At 39.7% G+C, this 27,584-nt stretch overlaps 1 protein-coding gene and 1 long non-coding RNA gene across 2 annotated transcripts in view; one reads left to right on the top strand and one right to left on the bottom strand.

Moving 5' to 3' along the window:
* The window catches only part of PHF2 (PHD finger protein 2), a 128,784-nt gene that overhangs the window by 15,320 nt on the left and 85,880 nt on the right, over positions 1 to 27,584 (bottom strand). Inside the window, exons 6-17 of the mRNA XM_083602946.1 lie at positions 26,436 to 26,622; positions 23,922 to 24,084; positions 22,379 to 22,466; positions 21,256 to 21,362; positions 19,251 to 19,342; positions 17,859 to 17,948; positions 13,778 to 14,191; positions 12,708 to 12,827; positions 11,056 to 11,174; positions 7,570 to 7,748; positions 6,237 to 6,310; positions 5,055 to 5,212 (exon numbers count right to left, since the gene is read on the bottom strand). Of these exons, the coding sequence (XP_083459072.1) occupies positions 5,055 to 5,212; positions 6,237 to 6,310; positions 7,570 to 7,748; positions 11,056 to 11,174; positions 12,708 to 12,827; positions 13,778 to 14,191; positions 17,859 to 17,948; positions 19,251 to 19,342; positions 21,256 to 21,362; positions 22,379 to 22,466; positions 23,922 to 24,084; positions 26,436 to 26,622 (1,791 nt within the window). The remainder of the gene's footprint in view (positions 1 to 5,054; positions 5,213 to 6,236; positions 6,311 to 7,569; positions 7,749 to 11,055; positions 11,175 to 12,707; positions 12,828 to 13,777; positions 14,192 to 17,858; positions 17,949 to 19,250; positions 19,343 to 21,255; positions 21,363 to 22,378; positions 22,467 to 23,921; positions 24,085 to 26,435; positions 26,623 to 27,584) is intronic.
* LOC310757681 lies at positions 14,070 to 20,433 on the top strand. The gene is made up of 3 exons (XR_014545403.1): positions 14,070 to 14,169; positions 19,237 to 19,380; positions 19,689 to 20,433. It is a non-coding gene; the product is annotated as an uncharacterized lncRNA (long non-coding RNA).

The raw sequence follows: 27,584 nt of genomic DNA, 5'->3' as shown, positions 1-27,584 counted from the left end.
AGAAACCAGAGGCCTTTCTCTTGGGCATAGTTGGCCAATGGGTGCCAAAGAAAGATAGAACATTCTTTATGTATGCAACAACAGCAGCAAGAATACTTTTAGCTAAATATTGGAAGATACAGGATCTACCCACCGTGGAGGAATGGCAGACGCAAGTGATAGACTACATGGAGATGGCTGAAATGACTGGCAGAATCCGTGACCAGGGAGAAGAATCGATGGAACAGGACTGGAAAAAGTTTAAGGACTATCTACAAAAATATTGTAAAATCTTTGAGTGTCAATAGGATGTGGGAAGTAAAAGTAACAGGGTTTGTGTGACCGTGGCTAAAGGTGTGTGAAAAGAAGAATCTAAGAAAAAAAAAGGATAAGGGGTTATGAATAGAACAATATTATGTCATACTTTATAAGATGAGGTACGGATTAAAAAATGGAAAATGGGGACATAATAAATTAGAATATAACATTAAGTATGGTTGAAACAAGGTTTTGAATTTGCTGAATCTGATTGGAGTAAAGAGGAACACAAAAAAGGGGGATGTGAGGAGGTCAAGACAGAGGGGCATGGAACTTTACAAATTTAAGAAAGAGTGTTTTTCTTTTTTCTGTTTTTTATTTTTCTTCTTTTATTTTTTTTTTCTTTTTCTGTTACATATTGTTGTTTTTCTTGAGCTTTATGTATGGAAATGATACATTTTGAAATGATGAATTCTTTGTTTTCTAAAACTTTAATAAATATGTATTTAAAAAAAAAAAATAAGATCAGGACTGAATGCAATTGGATTAACTAAGATTTCAGAAGCAGGAAGAAGTAAGAACTTTACACCCTGAAACCCAGCACATGGGAAGTCACTCAAAATGTATAATTGACTGTATAAGTGATCTATATTTGGATGGGAATTGTAATTTGATATTGAAAAAATGTGGCTGTTACTGGATTTTTTAATAATTGAAAATTAATAAAAAATATTTCAAAAAACAACTTATTTTACACTATTATATTTTTCACACGTGGTACAATTAGGAATTACGGGTCATTGTCTCACTCGCTCTACAAAAAAAGCAGTGTGATATGTCAGCAATTGATGTTTTAGCAATATATGCTTTGATGCACCAGCAAATTTATTTATTTTACCTAACAGAATTCATATACCGCTCTCTCCAGCAAAAGACCCCCAAGCAGCATGCAAAAGTGAATTGAAAATATTCATCAAGAATACCAGCAAACATGAAAAACTCTGGGTACTTTCCAGAAAGCTTTGGTGACAGCAGCTCTGGCTTTGTCTAGTCACTGCTGCCTCCTCTAAAAAAACTTACAGGAGAGAAATTGTGGGTAGATGTGGCTTGCTGTATCTGAGAGGAAAGGTTTTAGCTTGCAGTCTCAAGCAGGAATTCTCCTTACAATTCTTGTATGCCAAGATGCCTGCTTGAAGTGCTAGCCATAAGTGTCTACTTGCCAGTCAGTCCTGTGCAGTTGTTTTTAGTTTGTTTTTTGGTGGGTGGCCTTGAAACATTGAAAGTGGAGGAGTCAGTGGAGACCTGCCTTCCATTGTCGGGGAAATGGTTTTAAAGGGGAGGGGGAAGCAAAGGCAGAGCTTAACATTCCCACCAGCCTTTTCTTGGATGTACTAAATGCAGGGGAGCTGCTGTTTTATGTTACATCTGATGTGCTGGGAGGCTCACTCAGTCCACTTTTGTACTACTTGCTATTCCAGATATAGCAAGACGAGAATACGCTCGGCAAAGCATGCCACAACTGGTCCTGCTCACAGCTCTATCCAGAAAATGAGCAAACCTGGTTTTAGCAATTATCAACTCTGTGAGCACTTAAGACATTTGCTTGCTTTCTTAAAACCTTGAACCCGAGATACAGTGGAAATGGACCATCAAACGCTGCCTGCCAAATGGGCAAATTAGAGAGGAACTGCCTAAAGCAAAGCAAGCGATAGCAAATAAATTGTGGGATCTGATCAAAACCAGTGGCTCGGAGTGGGGGGGGCGCAGAGGAGAAGAAAAACAAGCCACAGACTGATTGTTTAACAAGCTTTTAAAGCAGCAAAAGGTTAAGGTAAAATTGGCCGGGTAGCAATCTTCTGAGCAAACCCCATTCATGCGAATGGAGCTTGCACAGAAGAAGATTTGCGTCCTTCCATTTAGCATCCTGTCGTTTTTGGCATTTGGCTTAGTGTTCTGTCGCCCTGCTCGTGAGCAACTTCCTTTAAAATCAATCAGGTTTGCACAGGAGATGTTGACACTGGATTGTGCCCAATGTGTTTTTCATTAGGCACATTTGCAGCTTAGTAATTCTGGATCTGCTCTAAGTGAAATACGAAACAGGAAGCAATTATTAAAGTCTGGAAAGTCACATCCCCTTTCTGTAGTTTTAGTGATTATTGCTATTTTTAAAAAAAACATAATAAAGAATAATACTAGTAATATGAAAGCATAATTTGAAAAAATATGAATGAGAGCTTCTTTAAATGGAGTGCATGTGTGTGGCTGGTGCCAAATGCTTTACATCATTCCCTGGCTGAATGGCATCTTTGAACTGTGATTGAACATTACACTGAAAATATTAACGTTTTACTCCTGTTCCTATGAGTGATACCCAGAAGGGAAAATTCCACCAATTCCACCGTAGCTTGCAGCCAGCTTCATCTGGGACATTTCCCTTGATCCCTGCTCTTGGTTACAGGGCTAGTTCTTTGCTACTTTGTGGCTCTCACCTATTGAATTTCTGCCTGACTTGCACCTCTTGAAGAGGCAGATCATTTAAAAATCTGATTCAATCTGAAATTACAAAAGGTTTCTTTCTAAGAAAATGCAATTATAATGTAAATTCCAGTACATTATGGTAACCAGTTATCAATCAGTAAAACAATACAGCATATCCCATTTTTCCTCTGGACAAAGCCCATTTGTTTATCAATATTTGCTGAATCAAGGGTTATGTAGATGGAACACTAGCTTGCTTCTGCTATGGTGCCGAGACAATTTTGTTTATGACTAACAAATTAACAAATAAGCACAGTTACTTGAAACTGTCTGCCTTGATCCAAATTATTCAACAAGATTGTGTACAGATTCCCCAGTAACTTGGATGCATTACTAACAAAGATGTCTGAAAACTTTACACCGTGTTGCATCCTCACAAATGGTTAAAAGTGAATGTTGCATCACATTTCCCAACCATAAATGACACTCTGGGCAAAGCTGAATAGATACATCTGGCTGCCATGTTGATTCCCAGAATGCTCTGGACCTAGAATAGCTTCAGAATTCCATGCCAACAGTGTGGCAAGATTCAGTCTCCTGCTGCCTCATGTAGGTCAGAGTGCTCATGCTTGTTCCCACCAAGTTAGCTTGAGGGGTTCAACCAACAAATATGGGTGCTCATTAGAGGTAAATTTACCCAGGGGCTACTCAGATATGGAGCTGATTCTGGCAGTTCTCATTCAACATTGACTAGACATCCAATACAACAAATAAAAATAACAATGCAAAGACTGTAGAGAAGATCAAAGCAGCCCTCTGCCCTGACACATTTATTCATTCAGCAGCAGCTTCACAATCAGGGAGTGACAGAGACTAAGGTCCACACAATTTAATTTTTGCTTTAAAAAGACAGAAGGAAAGTTAAGACGAAAACAGGAAATCTGGAAATTAGGTGCACACAACCAGGATCTAGCTGCGTCTATAAAAGCAAAATTGATAGGACACATTTCTGGCAAGCTACCTACAATACACAGTGAAATACCTCACCCATGATCCTTAGTGATGTGCGGAATCTGCTTTCGAAACCACAAGTCTTTGAATGCACTGGTTCAAAAATACTGAGGGCCATTTTAGATTAAGACCAGTTCCAATTAAATAAATTTAGATGTGTGTGTTTGAGGGGGAGGGGTATGCATTGACATGGTAAGTAGGCCTTGGATGGGGAAGAAGGGGACATTCTTCAAGGTGACAGGAAGTCCACTCCTGTGATGTCGGATAGCACCCTTTCCTATTATTCCTATTTAAATACTTTCCAGAGGAGTAGCTGTGTTAGCCTTCTGAAACAAAAAGGGAAGAGTTTTGTGGCACCTTAAATACTAACAAATTCATTGTGACAATAGCTTTTGTGGATACACTCAAGATAATACTTCATGCATCTGAAGTGGCCTGTAGTTCATGGAAGCTTATGCCATAATAAATCTGTTAGTCTTTAAGGAGCCACAAGTCTCCCTGTGATTTTAATTTGTTACAACAGCAGCACTGGCTGTATGCAGAAATGGCTCCTGTAACAAGCTCAAATCTGGAACCATGAACAATCCTAGGGAAATAAATAAATGAGACTGAGTACAGCTTGAGTACAAATGCTATGGGTCTATTTCTATAGCCTTTCCTCATGCTTTCATGGTTCATGTAGATCTACTGCTTTCTGGTTTCATACATACCTATTTTTAAAATTTATTTTTTAAAAAACTATTCTGAAAAGTTTTTTTATTAACACCAAACTTTGATTTTTACACTCATGGTGGGTGTTATTTCAAATGCTTACAGCAAGATAGAGCTGGCGGCACATGAGCAGGACCCCTAGTCAATCCCATAGGAGGCCCATTTTTGCTGCCCTTTAGAGAAATTAATTTTCAAAACCATTTGTTGTTGCTTTTCTTGGCTTCTAAAGGCGGTTTCTCTAGTATCTCCTTCCAAAGAACCAACAATTAGGGAAATGAGCAGAGGAATAAAAGACATTTTGTTGCATAAATTAAACTGTTCTCGTTTCCCTCTTAATTGAGCCAGTTCTTTTAAAATAAACAACCTTCTTTATTGTTATCACTTAGGTGGATTTTCAGCATTTTTAATAGGAAATCTTCAAATTTTATAATTGTGTTACAAACGCATTCTGCAGCTGCCTGCCTCTGGGGTTTGAGACCGGGGGGGTGGGGGTGGAGAACGCAGTGAAATAGAAAAGGTTTATTGTAATAGAAAATTCTGGCCAACGTGCATCCATATATATGAAACATTAACATTGCATTATTTAAAAATAGGTATCCACACTCGCTTACGCCTACCTGTTGGTGTTGTACTCTAAACCCCCAACTTCCTTGCTTGCCTGCAATAGGTCAAGAATGCCTGCTGAGCTTCCAGTCTCTTTCTTCACTTTAGAATTGCGCCCTGGCTTGGCATCTGTGTCAATATGAAGTGAGTCTTCATCTGAGGAGTCATCACTCTGTAGAAGTTGCCAAAACAGATTTTCTTTTTCAAAGGGATGCCAGGGATTATGCTAGTCAGTAGTAAGCCCTAAATTAAATGTTTATTTTCTGGTCTAATGCAAGCATATCATTGTATTTATAATCTAGGAGCATAAGAAATTACCTTCTATCAAGTCAGACTATTGCTATACAATGGTACCTCAGGTTAAGAACTTAATTCGTTCTGGAGGTCTGTTCTTAACCTGAAACTGTTCTTAACCTGAAGCACCACTTTAGCTAATAGGGCCTCCCGCTGCTGCTGCGCCGCCGCACGATTTCTGTTCTCATCCTGAAGCAAAGTTCTTAACCCGAGGTACGATTTCTGGGTTAGTGGAGTCTGTAACCTGAAGCATATGTAACCTGAAGCGTATGTAACCCGAGGTACCACTGTATTTAGCTCAGTGTTGCCCGCTATGGCTGCATCCTCACATAATGTATGGGCTCCCAGAGAGGAGATTGCAGCTGCTTTCTCCCTGGTCCATTTAGCTCAGCATGATATGGCAGCTAAACCAAGGTATGGTTTAGCGTGCCATCCAAATCCAGTCTCATGGTTAAGCTCTTTGTAACCAAGGTTTGTTCTTGGTTAGAAGGACCAGGGAGGAGCAAAGTGAGTGCAAACTATAGTTTGGCTAAAAATGGAACACGGATTGAGCCACTGACTGGCAATAGCTATCCAGGTTTTCAGACAGACCTGGAGACTGAATGCATCATCTCTGCTTGAAAGAATGTGCTCTACTGCTAAACTAATCCAGGATGGATGCTAAATGAACCAGAGAGACAATGCTGATTCTTCCTATACAAAGGTTAAGGGTGATTTCTCAGAACCCCTATAGTCAAGTAATAAATACAGAGAGGCACTCAGTTCTGCTATACAAATAGCAGGTGTTGGTTTGGCAAAGGGCTGTTTCTTGTCACTATACAAGATCAAGTCATTAATGGACATCTACAATGTTATTTATCCTGCATAAGTCCCTATTATGGAAGAGTATAACACCAGAATACCTTGTACAATACTGATTCCACCTTTGGCTTCTTAACGGGTGTGTGTTGTGCAGTTTCCTTTTTATCTGATAAAACTAGGAAGAAATTGAAAGACAGAATTTAGTTTTTCAAAATGAAAAAAGCACAGTATTATATATAGAGATAGGTTTTAATTAGATCTTCTTTTAAAAATTTTAAATAGTTTTGCTAATAATGTTCTTTGTCTTAATTAATTTCTGTGTGTGGCAGAAATCCACACATCAATGCCATTTTTAGTACCCAAAATATAAAGAAAGAAAGGGATTAAAGAGAACCTCACACTCATTTTTCAAAACAAAAGCATTGCTGACTATGCAAGCAAAGACTCTCCCGCTGGCCTGGTTGTCATGGACTGGCTGGACACAAAGGAATGGTGGGAGGAACCCGCTGGGAACCCCCAAGGGAAGAAGGCTCAGAGCACGGGGAAAGGCGGTGGGACAACAGTGAGTGGTCAGAGTGGTCAGAAGGTTTGGAAGAGGAGGCACCTGAAGCTGAAGAGGCAACAGGGCTTAGTGAGCTGGGACAGTTTGTGGTAGAATCAGAGACAGAAGCTGAAGCAGGCGAGGAGGGAGGCCAAGAGGCAGAGAAAGAGGCTGGTGAAGAGTCACGGGTGTCTCCCCCCCCACTCCTAAGACCAGCTCCCCCTGCCCAGCTTCTCTCAGAACCAAGAGAGGCATGAAAAGGGCAGAAGAGAGATTGGCTGCACAGAGACAGAGCCTCCAATTGCTTGGGGGAAACCCTGGAGAGGAGGAGGCATAGACAGCTGTGCGGAGGTGAGGCTATTTAGTCTCACCAACTGATTTCATAGAGTAGGTTCCATAGGGAATGAGCTGCTGTGCTCATGAGGCCAAGTCTGTGGAGATCATGTCTTTTGCTAATAAAGAGTTAACTTCAGCTTTGAATGGTGTGATTTACTGACCAACACGCCCTGTGGCGTTGGTGAAGGAGGTGGCTCCTCTGCCCTCAGTCGTATGTGAAAACCAATCGTCGCTCTGAATGGGGAGCCAATGCTACACCCTTTCCTCCCCAGGGCTCTGACCAACATGCTCCTCTTGCTACAGTGGGATGGCACATTCATTTGCTTAATAATAACAATAATAATAAATTTTATTTATACCCTGCCCTCCCCAGCCAAGGCCGGGCTCAGGGCGGCTAACAACCAATAATAAAAACAAGTTGAATGAATACAACTTAAAAAACAAGATTAAAATACAACATTAAAACATTAAAATGCAGCCTCGTCACAGGAAGAGAAAGGAAAAAGAAAGAGGCGGGGGGGAATCAAGCACTTGTACAAAAGCAGCAGCAAACTTACAGGGCAAATCTCGTTTGGTGGTGTTTTTCTTTCTTCTAATTGGAAATTCGTCAATTTTCAACTCTCCATCATCTGAGACATATTCATATTCATCTTTCACAGGTTTTGCTTTATCTTCTTTGAAATTTTGCAATGATCCAAATATACCAGGATTCATCTGAGTTTTCACTCCCTTTGAGCTAGTTTGACAAGAGAGATGAAATTGGAAAGCATAACATTCTGACATGCTATGTATCAAAAATACCATCAAAATATCACTTTTTCTGTGTATAGGAAATGTCAAGCACATAAGTTCAAAACTGATGCCATTTAGTCTAATAATATTAGTAATAATAATAATAATAATAATAATAATAATAATAATAATAATAATAATATATGAAGAGGTCAACGCATACCACAAACCTCCAATGATCAGAACTCATAGAACAGGCACCCCCAACCTTCAGCCCTCCAGATGTTTTCGACTACAATTCCCATCACCCCTGACCACTGGTCCTGTTAGCTAGGGATCATGGGAGTTGTAGGCCAAAACATCTGGAGGGCCGCAGGTTGGGGATGGCTGTCATAGAACATACCTCACAAAACAGGCCTAGCAAAATGTGATGCTAGTTGTGTACAGCACCCTAATTTTCCTCTCACTTAGCTTCTAATTACAGTGGTACCTCTGGTTATGAACTTAATTTGTTCCAGAGGTCCATTCTTAACCTGAAACTGTTCTTTTAATGGGGCTGTCACATTCACATATGAATTTCAGCATTCTTCAAGACATATATTCCAAAGTCTAAAACTTCAGATTGACAACAGTTAACAGTAACAGCTGACATCCCTGGCCTTTTTTTCTTTTCTTTTTTGCGTTTGGGGGCAGTGGGGGTCCTACATTCACTTGCTTGCCTGTCACAAATATTCAGATTCTTAACACTGTCAGCAATCACCACCTTTTTCATTTGCACTAGATATAAATTTATTGATGCATACAAAGACCCTCCATTCAATCTGGTTCAGTAAATAAAAATTCTGAAATATGATGCTCCTAGTGCATGCATAGTCAACGTGTTGGAATCATGCGTGCGCACACACGTAAGCCAGTCAATGTATTTTTCAATGTCAGTTCATGCCATCAAAGAAATAATATGTGATCATTTTTTCCTCATTTATTAGCAGTATAACTGGGGTTATTCTACACAAAGGCTTAGGAAACAATTCGTCCATTCAGGACGACTGAATAAGCCACCTTGAAATGTTGGTGAGCTGCCCGATGCACTTTGAGAAAGCCTGCTCAGGGGAACATGCTGGTAACTTGTGTCCTCAGAAGAGATACCTGTCTTCATCACACTGAGCAGCCACAGGAAAACCAAGTGATAAAAAGAAGTACTGAACCGTGGACATTCATATGTGATAATGACTCCTAGTATAGACTGATATTTCTACAAAATCATAAGCCTAGCTGTTCAGTTGCTGGAAACTGACATATTTCTATTGACTTTAAAAGCCTGAAAAAGCCTTTAGATATTCTATGTTCATAACAAAAATCTGATTGACTATATACACTCATGCATAAAAGCTCTGATTTAAGTAAGCATGCATATTTTGCTTTAAATAAATGGACTATACAATTACTGTGAGCAATAAAAGCAGAAATCTGTGCAAAAAAAGAGTCACATACATGTAAAAGAGAGATGCCATTATCAAACAAGTCCCTCTATTGTCAACTTGTCAGCCAAGGTCAATTCAGACCCTGCCAACTGAACAGTAGTTAAAAGCATGGAAAACTGCTTCCTTCTTAAAAAGAGAAGTGATGCCTGATGAGAGGCAATACCTGATTTGATTCAAAGTGTTCAGATCAAAGGTAGGAAAAAAATGACTCGTTTATCTTCGTTGTCAGGGCACAACATGACATAATAGCCTTTGCGGAGGCTAAATTGAACTGTTATTCATAATACCTATAATTTTGATGAAAGCAGTTGCAGAGGGTTAAGGTTTCCTAGAATCTGGTCTACTTATGACTCCAGAAGGGTGCTTAAATAAGGACTACAGGTTTATGCTCAAAGATGATACCAAAGCAATGCAGGCATCCAGGATGCTCCCACATTCCTTACTGTATTAATGTTAGATTGCTTAACATCTAAGTCTGGCTTCCATACAGAGGCGCAGGTGATTGCTAGAAGAAGGAGTGGAAAGATGGAACATTCAGAAGAGAGGTAAAAATTATGTGAAGACGGTTGGAAGATAGAGGTAGGGAACTAAATTAGGAGTGGGTGGCCTGTGGCCCTCATTTGTTGCTGAAATCCAATGCCCATCGGTTCAGGAAGCATGAGGTTTGCAATCCAATACCATCTAGAGGTCCACAGGTTAGCCACCTCTGGACTAGGTTATCAAGAAATAAGGGCCCGTCCACAATAACTCCTGGGCATGGATGGGATGGCCTTTGGCAGTAGCAGATGGCAGGCTATCAGTGGCTACTAACCCTGATGGCTATGTACTGCCTCCACGGTCGAGGGCAGTATGCTTCTGAATACCAGTTGCTAGAAACTGCAAGAGAACAGAGGCACCAGGTTGGCCACTGTGAAAACAGGATGCTGGATGAGCTAGGCCACTGGCCTGATGAAGCAGGCTGCCCTATATTCTCACCTGACCTCTGCCCACCCATGTTGCTGCTGAATACCAGGATGGAGAGGGGCAGGGGCAAAGTGGCAGCAAGGTCAGAGCAGTGCAAATGCACCAGCAAAGTCAATCCAGTGCATGTGCACCATGCCAACCTTGCCACCATTTCACCCATCCTGATCTGTAGCGGAGATAAGATTAGCATTGCCATCCTACTACTGGCCTTGGGAAGTCTATGTACAATGGCCCTCTAGCTTGTGGCTGGCCAGCCATGTGCACTCAACACTATGCCTAGGATTTTGACTTCAGTGTTTGCTTGTCTGGCATTTCCTGACATGTTCTGATAGCCAAATTCTGCATGTTGTGACACACATGGCCTGCCACAGATTGGGGACCGCCAACCACAGGCTTCTCAAAAGCTTTTCCTGGGGTCACCACACACTATAAATTCATGTGAATTAAACAGCAATGAGGACACTTCCCCAATGGAATGGGACAATTACTAAACATTTCCTGAGGGTGCTTTTCTTGCATCATCAAGCAATTGTGTGAAGAGGTTTGTGAAAAGCAGAATTGTGGTATTAATTGTGGCAGCCATTCTGTGCTCAAGTCTTGTATCTGTGTCCATGCCAGGGTTTTGTCTCTGGACTAAGAAGAGCAAAGAAAACATTTCGCTCCCTTCTAATTTTTTGTTTTTCTTCAGCTATGCTTCAGGAAGTACACATGGCTTCCCCCTTCTGGCACGTGTGCTTGAGCATAAGTCCAAATGACAATAGCACATATTGCAAGTAAATATCTTTAGATGAGGTTGGAGCGCTTGGAAGATTATTATGGCCCGTATCTGTTTTATTAGTCAGTTTTCATTGCCAAAATAGCACCTACCCCAGCAGTTTCTTGTTGGAGAAAGAAAACATGAATTTATTGTCCTTGTTTCCTGATAACGGTGTCTTCTCCAGTTTGTGCTCTTCTTCCATTTTCAGTAATGAATCAGGTTTGCTATTCTGAAAAGGACAGGAACAGTCTTATTTTAACCATGAGAGGTTTGTTTTATTCTATTTTGGGGGCTTATAATGTGCTTGGAGCAGACCCAGAAAAACCTATACGAGCATAACATGCACCCACAGGTCAATGTCACAAGACCCCTCCCAATCGTATAATCTGCTACAATGTGAAAACATGTTTGCAGGATCATCTGGAAGAAATGCTGTGCCTAAGGCAAATGGCAAGACAGAGTGGTGACACAGCAGTGATGGTGCTGCTGCAGCCATCAATCTTAGCTCCTGCAAAATCACCATGAATTTTTGGAAAGGAAGAACAGCAGTTCTCTTGAGCCCTAGAAACTGGTTTAGTGGCAGTCCAATGCACAGTTAAACACTGATGTTAGTGCTAGGCTACAGGTATTTCAGGGGGTGGCAAGAAAGTAACATTTGCCTTATATTTTTATTCAGGGAAAAGTCTGAGGGTACAGGGCTAATGGGTTGACAACTAGACCTTAGGCCTTCCACAGTGAACTGAGATACCATGCTAACATCACATTCAGTGCTACTGAAGCTACATTGGTAAAAAAAAAATCATTTTCTACATTGCTACACCTGAAACTTCTACATCACTGATCAGACACAGTCTGAAATGGAATTACATGCATTTAAGTTCATTGTATCCTAACTGTACCTGGGTATCTCTACTAAAAATACATTGTGATATCATCTCTTGGACCATTCAGTTTTTATATGGCTAAGCTTAAATTGAAAGCTCCCCCCCCCAAAAAAAATACATTTGCCTGTTGCAAGCAATTCTCCAGAGATTTACAAACTCCAAACAGTGATGGAAATGGAGGAACTGAGATAGAGGAAGACTTGACCTCACTCTATAATTGGCCCCTCAGACTGGTGGGTTTTTATTTGTTTTTGCTGACATATCTATTCTGTTTTACTAGTTCTGTGATGCTTCCTCAATGCTATCACGTTATTGCTCTTGGAAGGAACACTCATGCACTGTAGCACAAGAAAAGTGGTTCACACACTCACAAAGCAAAACAAAGCACCACAACTCAGAATATTTGTGGTATAAAAAGTTACAGGGTTTCAGCAGAAAGTTATGGGACATGCACTAACTGGAAATGAAGCAGGAGGTCCACCCTGAAACTGTTGCAGACACAAGCAATATTGAAAGTGGGATCGTGTATAACCACTCTGATACCATCAAAAATAACAATGAATGCCCTGTAAAAAGGACATATGGAGGGGCCCATGATCACATATCTAAATCTGACCTGATGGCATCATTCCTGATTGGCTAGCATCATTTCCAACAAAAAATACCCTACTTAGTTTGCTTTTTAAATAAAAAGATGTGGAAGAACCTGCCCCTTTACATAAACCTTCAACAAAAAAAGTGAGCAAGGAAAGTTTTCATAGAATATTTCTGCTTTGTGCCAAAAGTGTTAATGTGCAAACTTTCAGCACAATCCTATTTCTTACTTCTCAAGATTACATCGAAACATTTGTAGAAGCACAAGGTAAGGAAATTCATACCTTATATTTCCATTTTGCTTCCGTTTTGGTCTTATTTTGTTCTCGGATTTCAAACTTTTCGACCTCATTTTGCTTCTCGACTGGTTCTTTCTCAGGGGTACTCAAAGTATTCTTGGCAGCCTGACACAAATAAGCAAACAGAACCAACAAACAAATCAGGAGATGATCCCAATACAAAGATATCAAAACATGTTGTTTCTTGTTAATAACCACACGCCAATTTGGCCAGTGTGAATTTTTAGAGAACTAACACTTAAGATCTGCCTGGAATTAATTTATTTTGACAAAACAGCTGAAGCATCAAATGCCAAGCCTAGAGGAAACAGAAAATCACTTCCCTCTATTATGAATATAATGTGAAGAACAATGTAATAAAAACAATGTGCTGATCTGCCTGCTTATTATAGGTTTCTTAAACCACATTCTGTATAAAGGCAGCTCCCTGTCAGGTGTTAATGCCGCCTTCCCTTGTTTTAAGTATTTGTCAAGTTATGAACTAACTTACACAACACTAATAATAATAATGAGGATGATAATATTGTCATTGACAACAGCAACATAATGCTGTAGAACTCATATGGAACGTTTGGAAGATTTCACAACAAACATCATCGGTTTTTCACCAATATTCAGACACTATCAAAATTACCAGCTCCCTTAGCTAAGGAGTTAAAACCTTGGAAGAGCCATAGTTCCATATTGATACAACCATCCTTCGTGTAAAGTAAAAACAAAAAACAAAAAACCACCCAAATCATCTACAAAGTCTGGAATATCAGAGTATGATTCAAGCCCCCTTCTTGCAACTTGGATGAACCAGGCAAGTCCATGATGTAGGCCTCTATAGGAGTTGGAAACTTGCAGAGTCAGGGTCCCAACTCCCACAGAAGACTACATGCACAAGCTTCCTTGGCTCAGATTTCCATGTTCAACACATGGACATCAAAGCCTCAAGGGCAACGCTACTGCTGCTGTTCCCTGCATGTGTACCACTTGTGACGTCCCTTCATGTAATTCAATACCCTTCCTTAAGCCACCCCCTTTTCAACAGCTAGAACAACCCTACTCACCTTTCCCTTCTTTGGTGTTTCAATCTTTGTCAGGGCCTCTTTTGTGTGGGCCTCCAGAAGGTCCAAGTTCGGAATTGCAGGGGGTGGCACTTCCTTTGCTTTCTTGCCTTTTTTCTTCCCTTCCCCTTTTACTTTTGGCGCCTTGGGGGGTTTGGGCGGCTTGGGTGGCTTAGGGGGTTTGGGCGGTTTGGGTGGTTTGGCTAGTTTGGGTGGCTTGGGTGTTTTTGTTGCTTTTTGGGCCTTTTTCTTAGGGACTTTTTCAACTGGTGGCGGTGGCGACGGTGGCGATGGCGGTGGTGGAGGCGGTGGAGGCGTCCGTGGTGCCGGTGATGGGATTTCTTCTTTCTCCACAGGGCTGACCTCTTCGACATTCACATTGGCACCCACTTCAGGTTTGTTGACTTTCAAGGCGTTCTGATGAAAGGCAAACACAAACATGCTCAAAGCCTGATTTTTTAAAAAAATAAAATGGATGCTTGATCTCTACAGAGTATTGATTGTGTTCCTGACAATCCAGAGGGGTCTGAGGCTGTGGCGTGGCCCAGTTTGCATGTTACAAAGGCAAAAGGTTGCTAGCCCTCTCTGGCTTCATCTCCCACTACTCCAGGAAACACAATATAAACCGTATAAATCATCGGAGGCCCTTCTTTGTATATAACTCCTCCACGTGAGGTCCGGAGGGTGGCAACACAAGAACGGCCCTTCTCTGCAGCAGCTTCCTGTTTGTGGAATGCTCTCCCCAGGGAAGTTCTCCTGGCACCTTCATCATCTATTTTAGGTGCCAGGTGAAAACATTCCTCTTCAACCAGGCCTTTGGCTGATTAATATTCTGTGGCCTTTTAAATATGTTTGTGTGAAAAGAGGATAATTGTTTTGCTGTTTTGTTTTACAGTCAAACCTTGACTCCCGAATGCCTCCATTTTGGAATGTTTTGGCTCCTGAACTCCAAAAACCCAGAAGTAAATAGTCCGGTTTTTGAATGTTTTGGAAGCTGAATGTCCAACGCGGCTTCCGCTTGAGTTCAGGAAGCTCTTGAAACCAATCGGAAGTGGTTGTCGAACATTTTGGAAGCCGAACATGTTTCCAGAATGGATTATGTTCAACCTCCAAAGTTTGACTGTAATTATTTACTTGTTTTTATCCTGTATTTTATTCTGTGAGCCACCCACAGATCTTATGATGAAGAGCGGTATATAAATCTATTTAATAAAAATGTAAAAAGAAGGGACAAGATCACATGGAAAGATCACTATGTGATCCGGCCTCTGCAGCTCTCACAAGCTTTGCAAATTCCTAATTTACTGGTGTGGAGTGAGAAGGGGAATGGAGAGGGAGCATAGGATGGGGGTGAATATGATCCACAAACAAAAGAATTGGGTCTAAAAGTAGCCAAAGCTACTCTTACAGAACATGCAATCCACTCAAACTAGATACTCCTTGAGGAGGCAGCTGTACATAGAGCTTGTAATGTCTGAAAAGTTTTTCTCTCATTCCTAAACACGGAGAAATGAGCTGATAGGTTCTGACCATTCCACTGGAAAATACAGGCGGACATCTCAGGAAGGACCAATCAACATGCCTATTTTCACTATCTAGTTTAATTTGCAGTTTGTACCATGCTATTTTTACTTTTTGTGGCTCTGTCAGCTTGACAGGACTTTCAGAAGAATATTTCTGTACTGAGCATCACAACGGCAGGGTATATTTATTTTCTTTTATCCTTGGAACAACTACCATTGATTTAAACATAAAGGGGTGTCCCAGCTACACGTACAAACTTTGCAGAAGTTTATTATATAGTCACACACTTCCATAATTTAGAAAAGTTGTTTTAATTAGGAGAACGTGATTATCATCTAATTATAATTTTAAATGTGGAGAATTACTATTTGCTTCATTTGTTCTCTTGTTCTTGTTTTTACGTTTTTCAAAAAGCCTCTCCCATTCTTTTCTCTCTTTATATTTTTTTTTTTGGCTAAAACAATAGAAAATGAAGAAAGAAATGTTTAAAATGCTAATCAGTTTTAAGAGAATGCCTTTCAAATTAATTCGCATGGGAGAAGCAAAACAGAATTACATTGTCCCCCAAGGTAAAAGGTAGCAGTAAAAGATGCACAATAAAAATTAACAGTGTGTGACTAATTAAAAAGACATTATTTCCTATTTAATGCTGTCGTTTTAATAATCATCAGAATCCATATTCTACATGGAACCCATAAAAGGCAGATAGATTTTTAGTAGCCCCTATCTTGGTATCCTTGCACTCAGAATAAAAGGCAGAGCTGAACTCATTAGGCCTGATCCTTCACCCACTGGGCACAATCCAATTTATTGGCCATGTTCAGATGATTGCACTTCAGTTTAAGAAGCCAAGGTGCAAACAAGACATTTGGCCTTGCATACAGCCTCTTAATGAGATTGGGTGAACAAATCAGGAAGTCCTCCATTAACTACAGCTTCTTATCACGTACTGGCTATGGAACTATGGTAAACTCCTTTGAAACAAGCCAGGATATGAAGCTATGGTTTCCAAGCTGGCTTAATATCCTAACTTGTTCTGAAGCCATTAACCATTCCCTCATTTCTTATTCCTTATTTAAGTTCTCTAACCAGTTGCTTTATTTATCCATTTCAGAATAACAGAGTGAGGCACTAGAAAGACATGCAGCTTCAATTTGTCCATTGAACAGCAAGTCATTTCCATTTGGATGGATTTCATGTGTCTGCCATATTAATGTACGGAATTGGCTTCCCATGTGAATCAGTCAGATCCTAAACAAAGTCTCCTAAACCAAATGAGCAATTCTTGCCTGGAAGTTCACTGAAGTATTAGATGACTGATATTTTTGATAGGGCTTCCCAGTGATGGCTGCCTTTCTATGGAATTGCCTCCCAACTAAGATCAGATTATCCCCCACCATTGATGACATTTAAAGGTCATTTTAAGACATGCTTATTTTGTCACACATTAAAAAAAAAATTTATTTAAACAATTAAGCTTTAACAGAATTAAAACATATACATATAAAAGATCACATACAGATTGATACAATAAAAACATCACAGCACCTTCCCTTTCCTCACGGTTTTTGGCTGCCACCATAATATGCCAAACCAAGTCCAATCTCAGTATATGTATCGTCATTTTAAGATGTGCTTCAGATATAGGCCAAATCTGTACCATGCATTCAAAGCACACTTATATACAGTGGTACCCTGGTTTTAGAACAGCTTAGTTTATGAACAACTTGGATTAAGAACGCTGCAAACCCAGAAGTAGATGTTTTGGTTTGTGAACTTAGCCTTGGAAGCAGAACATGTTTCACTTCCTGTTGAGTGTGTTCCATTTGTAAATTGAGTCCCCCACTGCTATGGGAAAGCACACCTTGGTTTAAGAACGCTTTGGTTTAAGAATGGACTTCCGGAACAGATTAAGTTCATAAACCAAGGTACCACCGTACTGCTTTAACAGTCATGGTTTCTGCCAAAGAATCCTGGGAACTGTGGTTTGTTAAGGGTGTGAGTTGTTCAGAGATGGTTATTCCCCTCACGGAGCACTATAATTTCAGAGTACCCAAGGAAGAGGGACTGACTGTTAAAACACTCTGAAAATGGTAGCTCTGTGAGGGATCTCCTAACAACTCTCCTTAACCAAATTATAGTTCTCAGGATTCCTTCAGGGAAGCCATGACTGCTTAAAGGGGTATGATGCTTTAAATGTATGGTGCATCTGAAGCTATAGAAAACCCAGTTATGTAAAAGAACATGGAGAGACTTTTTTAAAGGCCTCATGAGTGCATTAGATCCAGCAAGCTGTATTTACCTGGCTATTATACTTTTGAGGCTTAACACTGTGGATAAAGTTTAAGCTTCCTTTTTAGGAAGGAGGGATGTGGTCTAAAAGAGACCTTCAAATTTAAACCTGTGGCTGTTGTATCTTCCATGAAGATTGTTGACCATACACAGGGAAATGTAGGATACAAATTAATATTAGTAAACTACACTTTAGAAACACAGAAATCAGTTTGTTGACATTTTATACAGAAATGCAAGAAGTGTATATTCAAGAAAGAATACCAACCTCACTTAATCTTATTTCTTTGGCAAGATCCTTAATAAGTTGTGCGGGTTTAAAATGTTCTGGGAGTTCATCTTCATGGTCTATTAATGCCTAGAGCAGAATAAAGCCAAATAAAAAAGGCTCAAATGTGCATCAAGAGAGCTTATAATTTCACATTGTTAAAATTATGCAAGGCTAACATCAGTGCTTTTTTCTGGGGGGGGGGACACAGGGGTACACATACCCCTAAACATTTTGTGAATCGTTGTCCTTTTTTCCATCCATTTACTGTATTTATTTTTCCCAATTTGAACTATAAAATGGTGATTTTCTTGAGTCAAAATGAGAGTACCCCTAAACATTTTTTTAGGGGGGGAAAGCACTGGCTAACATTATTGAGTACTTCAGTTCAAAGCTCAGGCTGGATTCAAAGGTACCCTTATTTTAATTATTTTATTTTTTTTAAAAAAAGTTAATATACTATATATGGAATACTTCGTGAATCTGCATGTCATGCTTGAGCAGGGCAACCCTGTTTATGTGTGTTGAAGGGCTTCTTCCATTAATGGGAAGAGGTTCGGCCTAATGGACGCTTCCCCATCCCTTCTCCTACAGCCCTTGTGCCATCTCCCGTGTTGTTCCGGAGGGTCTCCAACCCTTCATTCACAGAACCCCAGTTGCAGAACTCTGGATCCAACCCCCCTTTCTTCTTTCTTATCCAGGACAGTGTGCAATTTATCCTAATCTAGAGATGAGATATCATTGAGGCAACCCTTTGGTATGAAATCACCTCCCGAAATCTTCCCAAGGAAGCACATTAGGTTTCTCTCTTCTGGTGCTGTTTGCTAATCCTCCTCTGACTTCCCTGTATTCTCACAGCAGCTCTCTTTACCTTCCTGTGATGTGTCCATGCACAGACAGGACATACGGGGGTCTTTCCTATATTTCCTCAGGCATGCAGGGATACTCTGCTTCTCCCCTTGGCACAATCCATAGACCAGCCCCTCTCTCTCAGCCTAACCTACCTCCCAGCCTTGTTGTGAGGATAAACTGGAGGGAGGAGAACCAAGTATATATATTTATATAATAAATATATAAATTATACAGACAGTCCTCGTTTTCTACTTCTTTTCTCTGCTACACATAAACAATAGCTGGACACATCAAGCAGGATTTTAGTTGCTCACATATCTCTTTGAATAAAGCTTAATGAGCTTGCTTAATAGGGCAGGATGCAAAACGTTTTGTTTCATTGAAAGCCTTGTATATGAAACCATTCATTCTATTGGATTTCTCACGCTATTGTTTTGGGTTTTTCAGATTATTGCCTCTGTTATCTGCAGACTTCTCTCTCCCTGTTGCCCCATCCTTTCCCTTTTTTTTCTTTTTCTTTTTGCAGCCATGTAAACCCACCTGCTTTTTAGTCCATGACCGGAAAGCGCCATTGAGGATCTTTGCTCCCTGGACTAAATGAGAAGGAGGCTGCTTCCCAGCTTTGTGCAATCCTAAGCAAAGCAGAGAACACAATGGCCATTCAATAAAGGTGACCAATTTCTGTTCACACACATTTTCAAAATGAAAAAAGGTACATTCTTTGTTTTATGAAGGGGCAGTCTAAAAGCAAGCGAACAGTCTGAAAAGCATGCTGCAAGTAAGAATTTGTATGGTCATAAAATCAACAGTTCCCAACTTTAGAAACTGAAATTTCAGAACAGGTGAATTTTCAGCTTGAAATCTGCTCGTTTATTTTGAGATTTGGCAATGGATTCCAAACGTGGTGTCAAATTAAAATTAGTAGATATATTTGTCCACAAAAATTGGATTTATACGTTCATAATATTACAATTCCAGATACATAGGGCTGTATCTGGCATGGGATAAACAGAAGCACTGCTACCTGCAACTGTGGAAGCAGAGCAAAAAAATATGGTTAGTAGTCATCAATAGCCCTGTCTTCCATGAATTTGTCTAATCCTTTTTTAAAGCTATCACTGCCTCCCGTGGGAGCAAGTTCTGTAATTTAACTGTGTGTTGCATGATGAAGTACTTTCTTTTCTCTGTCCAGTGGTGGTAATACAAGTCTACCTCATGTTTACACCCTGTTCTGAAAAAGTTCAAAGCAGTATACACAAAGTTCCAATATCAGAGTAGTTAGGAATTAGGCAGCATTTGACTTTATACAGTAGATGGCTGACCTGTGGCATGTTTATTTTAAGTGCAACATACCTTAATTAGATATCAGATTTTGCTACATTGTCAGGGCTAAGACACATAGTACTGTTCCACAAGTACACGGCAAAAGAAAATGGCACTTTACAAAGATTACAGGGCATGGATATATTGTGTTCATGGTCTCTGTGCAGTATTTGGCACCATTTAACCAACCTGAACTCTTGTATTCTTCTGTAATAAGGGTATTGATTTTACTGTGGTATTTCAATGAAACAATTAGACGCCAGAATAGCGGGAACAATGAATGTGTAAGATCCTGGGACAGGGCACAGGTAAAGCAATTGGAATCTAAGAAATTCTCTGAGGAAATTATTAGGCAGAAACACTGTCATTGACTAGTCCCCTCTATGTTGATACAGCAGCTAAGTTAGCACATTAGACTTTCAGTAACGATTTTCTTTTCTACCCTGGAAAGGTGTGATCAAAAGAAAGGTTGAGGGGGTCAACTCCAGGAGAGTGTGATCAAGACAAAGGCTAGCTCCAAGAAGGTCAGTATGTAACAATGCTATGACAGCAGCATTAAAATGAAGGACAAGCAGGTTACCGCCAGGTAAGTAAATAACCTCTAGGAGAATGCAACCAAAAGGAGGCTAAAGAAAGTGACTTGGGAAGATAAATTTCCAGGAGAATGTGTAGCGTGTAGGATCGGGAGGATGATGAAGGTCACATAGAGGAGATCTCAAGAAGATTGGTCACCCCAAGGAGGATAAAATCAAAAGGAAACACTTCCAGCAGAGTGGTATCTAAAGGCTTTGTTCTGAATGTAATAGGCAATTAATTTAAATTACAGGATTTGCCAGCCGGAATGTATTTCTAGAGTACTGCACATTCGCTTTTTGCAAGGAAGACCACTTTTGACTCAGAGCATCTTTGTTGTGAAATGTGCTTGTTAGCATTTTGGTGGATAATTGACTCCACAAGAGTCCCCTGTAGAGTTGTAAACTTGGATTACAAATTAAAATCCTTCATAAAAATCAAATTTGTATTAGTGCCATCAATATCAAATGCATGTTGCTGTTTTTAAAAAGTTACTTTATTGAAATCTATCTGACTATCTCATTATTGAAAATCTTTTTTCCAAAACCCATAGCAGGTTTATTCTTTTTAAAATAGCTAGATCATTTTTGTTTATACTTAGCATGGCAAACAATGGAAAGCAAGAAACACACTAAATGCTTTTATTTACCTTTAAATGACTCTAGCAGGTGTCTTCCTGTGTACCAACATGCCGTTTCAAAGTTAGGAAACTGGGTTAAGCTGACAATTTTTAATCGTCTTTCAACTTCATATGCTCTATGATGCATAGTAAAAAAAAAGTGTTTCAGTTGAACAGTTTACAGGAAGCTTTCTAAACCAAAAAGAAAAGTATCTCCTAGCATTGACCATAACACAACTGTTGTATGGCTGTGGTTTACAGGTGCTTCTTATCATCCAAGCTGTCATAAATCCTCAGCTGCTGTGAAAATGACCAGCATAACGTGAAACAGAAGAGCTTTTTACATAGCATTTGCTGAATTAACTATCACAAAATCCCACACTGTTCCTTAGAAAACAATTGACAAACTGCACAAATATATAGCCAAAAGTGTATACAATGCCACATTTTTAACATTAGTGCAATTTATGAATTTACATGCTTACTTTTTGCTCTTCATACAAATACATCCCAGGGTGATTCACAATAGGAATTTGTGTAATTAATATACCGACAAAAGCATATTAAAACAAAAGCATGCATAGTTAGAACTAAGTCCTATATAGTTCAATGGGACTTATTCTCAGGTAATTGTATTGGACTGCATTCTAAAATACCCATTCTTCTTATGCCTAATTACAGTTAATTACGCCGACGACTACTATAAGCAATAATTTTGAATAGATTTAAGACATTTATGGAACAGAGTCTAGGACAATGGAAGTGGGCTGTTTCATGAGTCTTATAAGCAGTGCTATTTTTCTAGAAATGGAGGTCTGGAACTCACCATGAACACCTCCCTTGTAATCTTATAATGGCAACAGCGCCTGCCTGAGAGGTACCAGAACTGAGTCCTGCTGAGTTCCGGCTGAAAAAAAGCCCTGCTTATGAGGTTTATTGATTTTTTAAAAGACATAGTTATGCTTACAAATATGCAAGTATGCTTTATAATCATAACAACAACTGTGGGAATTAATGTTTGTTTATTTTCTATTATTTTAAACAGGAAAGAAAATATTTTCTAACTAAGCTAGTGGCACTCTTTGTTGCAGACCCAACAAAATACACATCTCATTAGAATAATATCAAATTGAGATAAATATGAACATCTTACCTCATCTGCATCTCTACACTTAGGCTATGTAGAAAATGTCCTGCAAAGGCTAAGCAGTCAACAGGAGTTAAAGTTGCATAAATCCATCCTGGAAAAGACAGGAGGGGAAACATTTCAGCTTTAAAAAAACAGAAGTATAATCACTAGCTTCTTAACTGTTTATAGTCTGCTGCTCATTCGCATTTCTTTTCTCATATATACAGTGGTACCTTGGTTCCCAAACGCCTTGGTTCTCAAATGCCGAAAACCCGAAAGTAAGTGTTGCGGTTTTTGAAAGTTTTTCGGAAGCCGAACATCAGATGTGGCTGTTGGCTATTGTTTCCAGGGCATTTGCACCAATCAGAAGCTGCACCTTGGTTTCTGAACATTTTGGAAGTCAAACGGACTTCCGGAATGGATTAAGTTTGGAGCTTTTGTTTTTGCTATTTATTTTGCGTTTTTGTTTTTGAGTCTCTTTTGGTTAATTTGTTTTTGTGACTGTGTGGAACCCAGTTCAGCTACTGATTGATTTACTGATTGTGTGACAGTGGAAATGGATAAAAGTCCCCCATCCAAACAATGACTATCATCAGTGCAGGTAAGAAAAAATAATAATTTTAATTTGTATCATCTACAATATGGTCTTATTTAGTTTATAGTACAGTACATTGATTATTGCTTTCATTTCATGGATCAATGGTCTTGTTAGTAAAATTCATGTTAAATTGCTGTTTGAGGGGCTGTTTTTAAAAGTCTAGAACGGATTAATTTGTTTTGCATTACTTCCTATGGGAAAAGCGTGCCTTGGTTTTGAAACGGACTTCCGGAATGGATTAAGTTTGAGAACCAAGGTACCACTGTAGTTGAAAGTCCTTTCTGTTGGAGAGTCACCAAAACCTCAAGGGGGCTTCCAGTGCTGACATTCCACTTGCAGAACAGGTTTAGCGCCTGGAGAGGTGATTTTCTTCACTTCCTCCATCCTGCTGTAGTCCCGCCCCCCCCCATGTACCTCTACAAATTTTACAATGTGGTTCCCCAGCCCACTAATGTGTACAAAAAGTGCACACAACTAAGGGGAAGTCTCCATAAAAATATTTTCTATAAGTGAAAATAATATACAAAAATGCATTACATCAGGGGAACTGTGCTTTGCAATATTTATATATATATAAATGTGTATATTAGGCAGAATTATTAGGCAAGGCAACTGCCCCATCACATCAGCTACTCCCAAGTTGCTGCAGGCCAACCCTGTATAAACTTCCAAACTGCTGAGTACAGCCTCATGGGTGGGTGTTGCTTCTCCTAGCCCAGATTGAAAAATTTCTGTCACAAACTTGTGTGTGTGTGTGTTGGTTGTATGGGGCCATTTAACCAACATTTGAAAGGTTACTGGCTTCTCATTCTACAGAATGTGTGTGTAAGTGGCAGAACTTTATATCATTTCATGTCTCATATGGGAAACCCAGTCATAATATAATAATAATAATAATAATAATAATAATAATAATAATAATAATTCCAAAACTCAAGCTAACAAATGTGTTCAATGCAGCATCCTCACCTGATGGGATAAAAAGTGTTTGTCCTTGTTTAACTGTGCATTTGTAGCATTTATCCACTTGGTCAGCGAAAAACATTTCGCTGTTATTTGCCGCTGACTGCCACCGTTCATAGAGGGAAATGTTTGCAGAGGTTGGCTTGATGAGATAAAATATTTTTTCTCCCTGTAATGGAAAGAAGAGATGTTTTGATTATCATGCTCAAATAATACATGCTCAAATAATAAAATAATATGTAGTATGTCTACAGAAATATCTCTGTTCCACCAACAGCTAAAGAATAGTTTGTGGGCCTTTTCAGTTGTTGAGAACAGGCTCAGGAACTCGCTTCCGCTTAATGGTTACAATTTAAGCCCTTCAATGCTAGCCTTTGAGTCGCATGCAACACCGTACATTTAAAGAGTTCTCATGCCACTTTTAACAGTCCCTGTTTTCCCCCAAAGAATCCCGGGAGCTGTAGGTTGTTTATGATCTCCTAACAACACTCTTTACCCTTAACAAACTACAGGTCCCATGATTCTTTGGAGGAAGCCATGACACTTAAAAGAGTGCTTTAAACATATGGCGTGGATGTGAGCTGGCAAAAGCTTTCCTGTTTGGACAGGCCTTTGGCCTGCTGACATGAGTCATCTCCTTTGCTGCTTGTGAGGCAACCCTGGTTTTAAATAACCACTGTTGGTTGTTGTTGTTGTTTCGTATGCTGTTTTTAACTGCCCTCCTTGTTATTACTTATTGTATTTAAACTGACTTTCTCCAATATGCATTGTATACTGTCATTAGCTGCACTGGACAAGGAAAGACAAGGCCTAAATTTAACTAACAAAGCAAACAAGTTTATAACATATGCTTCAAATTACAATGGGGTCCTCTGTCGGATGCGGTGACACAACCTTATTTTGCCTATCATCAAAATAAGTTAACAGAAGCAGGTTGTTCCTGGCTTTTATTCTGTAAAAACATGCTGTCCACCTGAAGCGTGTGAATTCAAAATATTGCACAAAAATAGATTGACAAGTTTGTAGAGACAGCGGTATTAAAACCAGAATTGTGTTTATGTGAAAAGTTTATTGGTTTGTGGCTGTTCGTATTTCTGAGGATATAAACATAGAAATCACACGAGGAAAGCTTTCCTATAGCACAAGATGACTGACTCTTTGCCAAGACACAGTGCAGTAATAGTATAAAATCCTGGTCCAGTGAGGAAATATGGAACGAGCTTTGTGCTCTGCTTCTGGAATCCCTCCAACCTCGCCTTCAGAGGTGAATGAACCCATTCCAAGCACCTCCCAGTGGCGCAGCAATAAAAAAATGCTAGCACATTTGCAAAGCTAAGCAAGTTCCAGTGTGGTTTCAAGTTGGATGGGGGACCGCATGTTGAGATTCCTGCCTTGCAGGGGGTTAGACTAGATGGATCCCCTTCAACTCTACAATTCTAAAATTTAACGGTTCAGTGGGAAAAGGCAAGTTATAAGCACCACCGCACTGACAGAACTATGGTTCAGGGAGCAAATATACATGTACATATTGAAGCTATAAGAACATGACAAGGGACATGCTGGCTCTGACCAAAGGCCCATTAGGCTAACATCCTTTTCTCACAGCGGCCAACCAGGTTGCTATGGGAATCCTGCAAACAGGACCTGAGTACAAGAGTGCTCTCTGCACTTGTGAGTCCCATAAACTGGTATTCAGAGGCATATCGCCTCTGAGAGTGGAAGCAGCACGTAGCCATTGTGGCATGTATCCAATGATAGCCTTATCTTCCATGAATTTGCCTAATCCTCTTTTAAAGGAATCCAAGCTGATGGCTAACATTGCATCCCACAGGAGTAAAATCCATAGTTTAGCTATGCACTATGCTACCACTCTGCTTGTCTCTCAAACTGTATATGTTATATACCTCATACAGAAACGTAACACTGACACAAAATCTACCCCCCTTCTCATCTCCCACAATATAGCTGATCTGTAAAAAAGGACTTTATAATCTGAAAGTATACACTTCTGTAACCCAAGAAAATCTTTAATAAAAACAATTAAAAAGAGAAAGAAAGGTCATGCTTCATGGTCTTATACTAGATGTTTGGGGAAGCATTTGCAAAATGACTGCCCAAACTACATGTCAAAAACCGCTGTTTGTTTCTGAAAGTCCTTAATACAGTGGTACCTCGGGTTACATACGCTTCAGGTTACATACACTTCAGGTTACTGACTCCGCTAACCCAGAAATATTACCTCGGGTTAAGAACTTTGCTTCAGGAAGAGAACAGAAATCATGCTCCGGCAGTGCGGCGGCAGCAGGAGGCCCCTTTAGCTAAAGTGGTGCTTCAGGTTAAGATCAGTTTCAGGTTAAGAACGGACCTCTGGAACGAATTAAGTGCTTAACCCGAGGTACCACTATATGTGTTTTTAAGTCAAATACTTACTTTAGCAGCAGAGCTGAAATGGGATATTCAAGAAAAGAGAGGAATTACTATGGAACAGTACATGATCAAATATGGAATAAAGCATCTTACTTTCAGGACATGGTACCAGGCAGAAGCTCCACCGGAGTCTATGTGAAAATCTGTGTAGCTGTCTTTCACGCAGATCAGGCAGTATTTGGTCACTTTTGGTTTTGCCAGCAAAGCATCATCAGGCCAATAATTTTCCGCCCAAGAAAGTTTCTTCACTATATCAGGAGACTCCACAAAACTGGACATTCTGTTTAAAATATAAAGCAAAAAAGACCGGAATTAGCTTAAAGTCAGCATTAGGGCTAATCTCTGTTAGTCTCCTGTTCATGGGGGAATTTCAGGATAGTGATTTCAGTTCTCAAAAGTACCAGTTCTCATGTAGCCATCTCTCTCACACACACAAGAAGAATGAATGAATAACCTTGGAAAACATCAAGTTTGCAGAAGTATAAAAAAAAACTTTAGAACTTTTTACTGAGGGCAGGAGGAGCATGAGGTAAATGGGCTCAAAGAACTCAATGTCATATGGACTGAGTTTGTTTGGTTTGATTAATCAAATCTGAGAAAGATTATTTTAGGCTAAAAGATTACTTTACATGGAAGTCACCCTACTTTTCATCAATGGAGCTCATTTCTGAGTAGACATGCATAGAATTTGACTGTTAGTGGTACTGCTCCATTCTCTCTCTCTCTCTCTCTCAATAAACCCGTTATAACCAATATCGAAACTGATTTGCCAAAATGTTTATTACCCCCCCAAACATTATGTAAATGTAAGAGCAAACAGTACTATCAGTTTTTTTCTGAATGTTTCCTGAATACTGAACAGCTTTATTATATATTCTTCTTTTTAAGCACCTCTCGTGTGGGACCTTAAAACTAAAATGTTCCCGTTGTAAATATACGTATCATTTACACTTCGTGTCAAGGCAGAACTTTGGAGCCTGTTAAAATGCCATGCTCTTTGTCGAGCACTACAATATTTCCTGGCTGATGATTAAATCAGCAGCATGTGAGGATTGTTTCAACGATCCTCAAGAATAAAATGCTTCCCATCGTTATTCTTTCAGCAGATAGAGGAAAAGCTGTAAAAAAATACCTAATGAAAAATACCTATAATCACAGAGCTTTGAAATTGCTTTTGATCCTCTGTGTGGAAGGAAGGGGGTTACATTATTAGAACAATAAATACAGCCTAGAGAGCTATGG

Source organism: Podarcis filfolensis (assembly GCF_964270895.1).
Source record: "Podarcis filfolensis genome assembly, chromosome: 2".
NCBI lineage: Eukaryota > Metazoa > Chordata > Lepidosauria > Squamata > Lacertidae > Podarcis > Podarcis filfolensis.
Note: the sequence above shows the minus strand (reverse complement) of the source record. Positions and strands in the feature narration are given on the sequence as shown.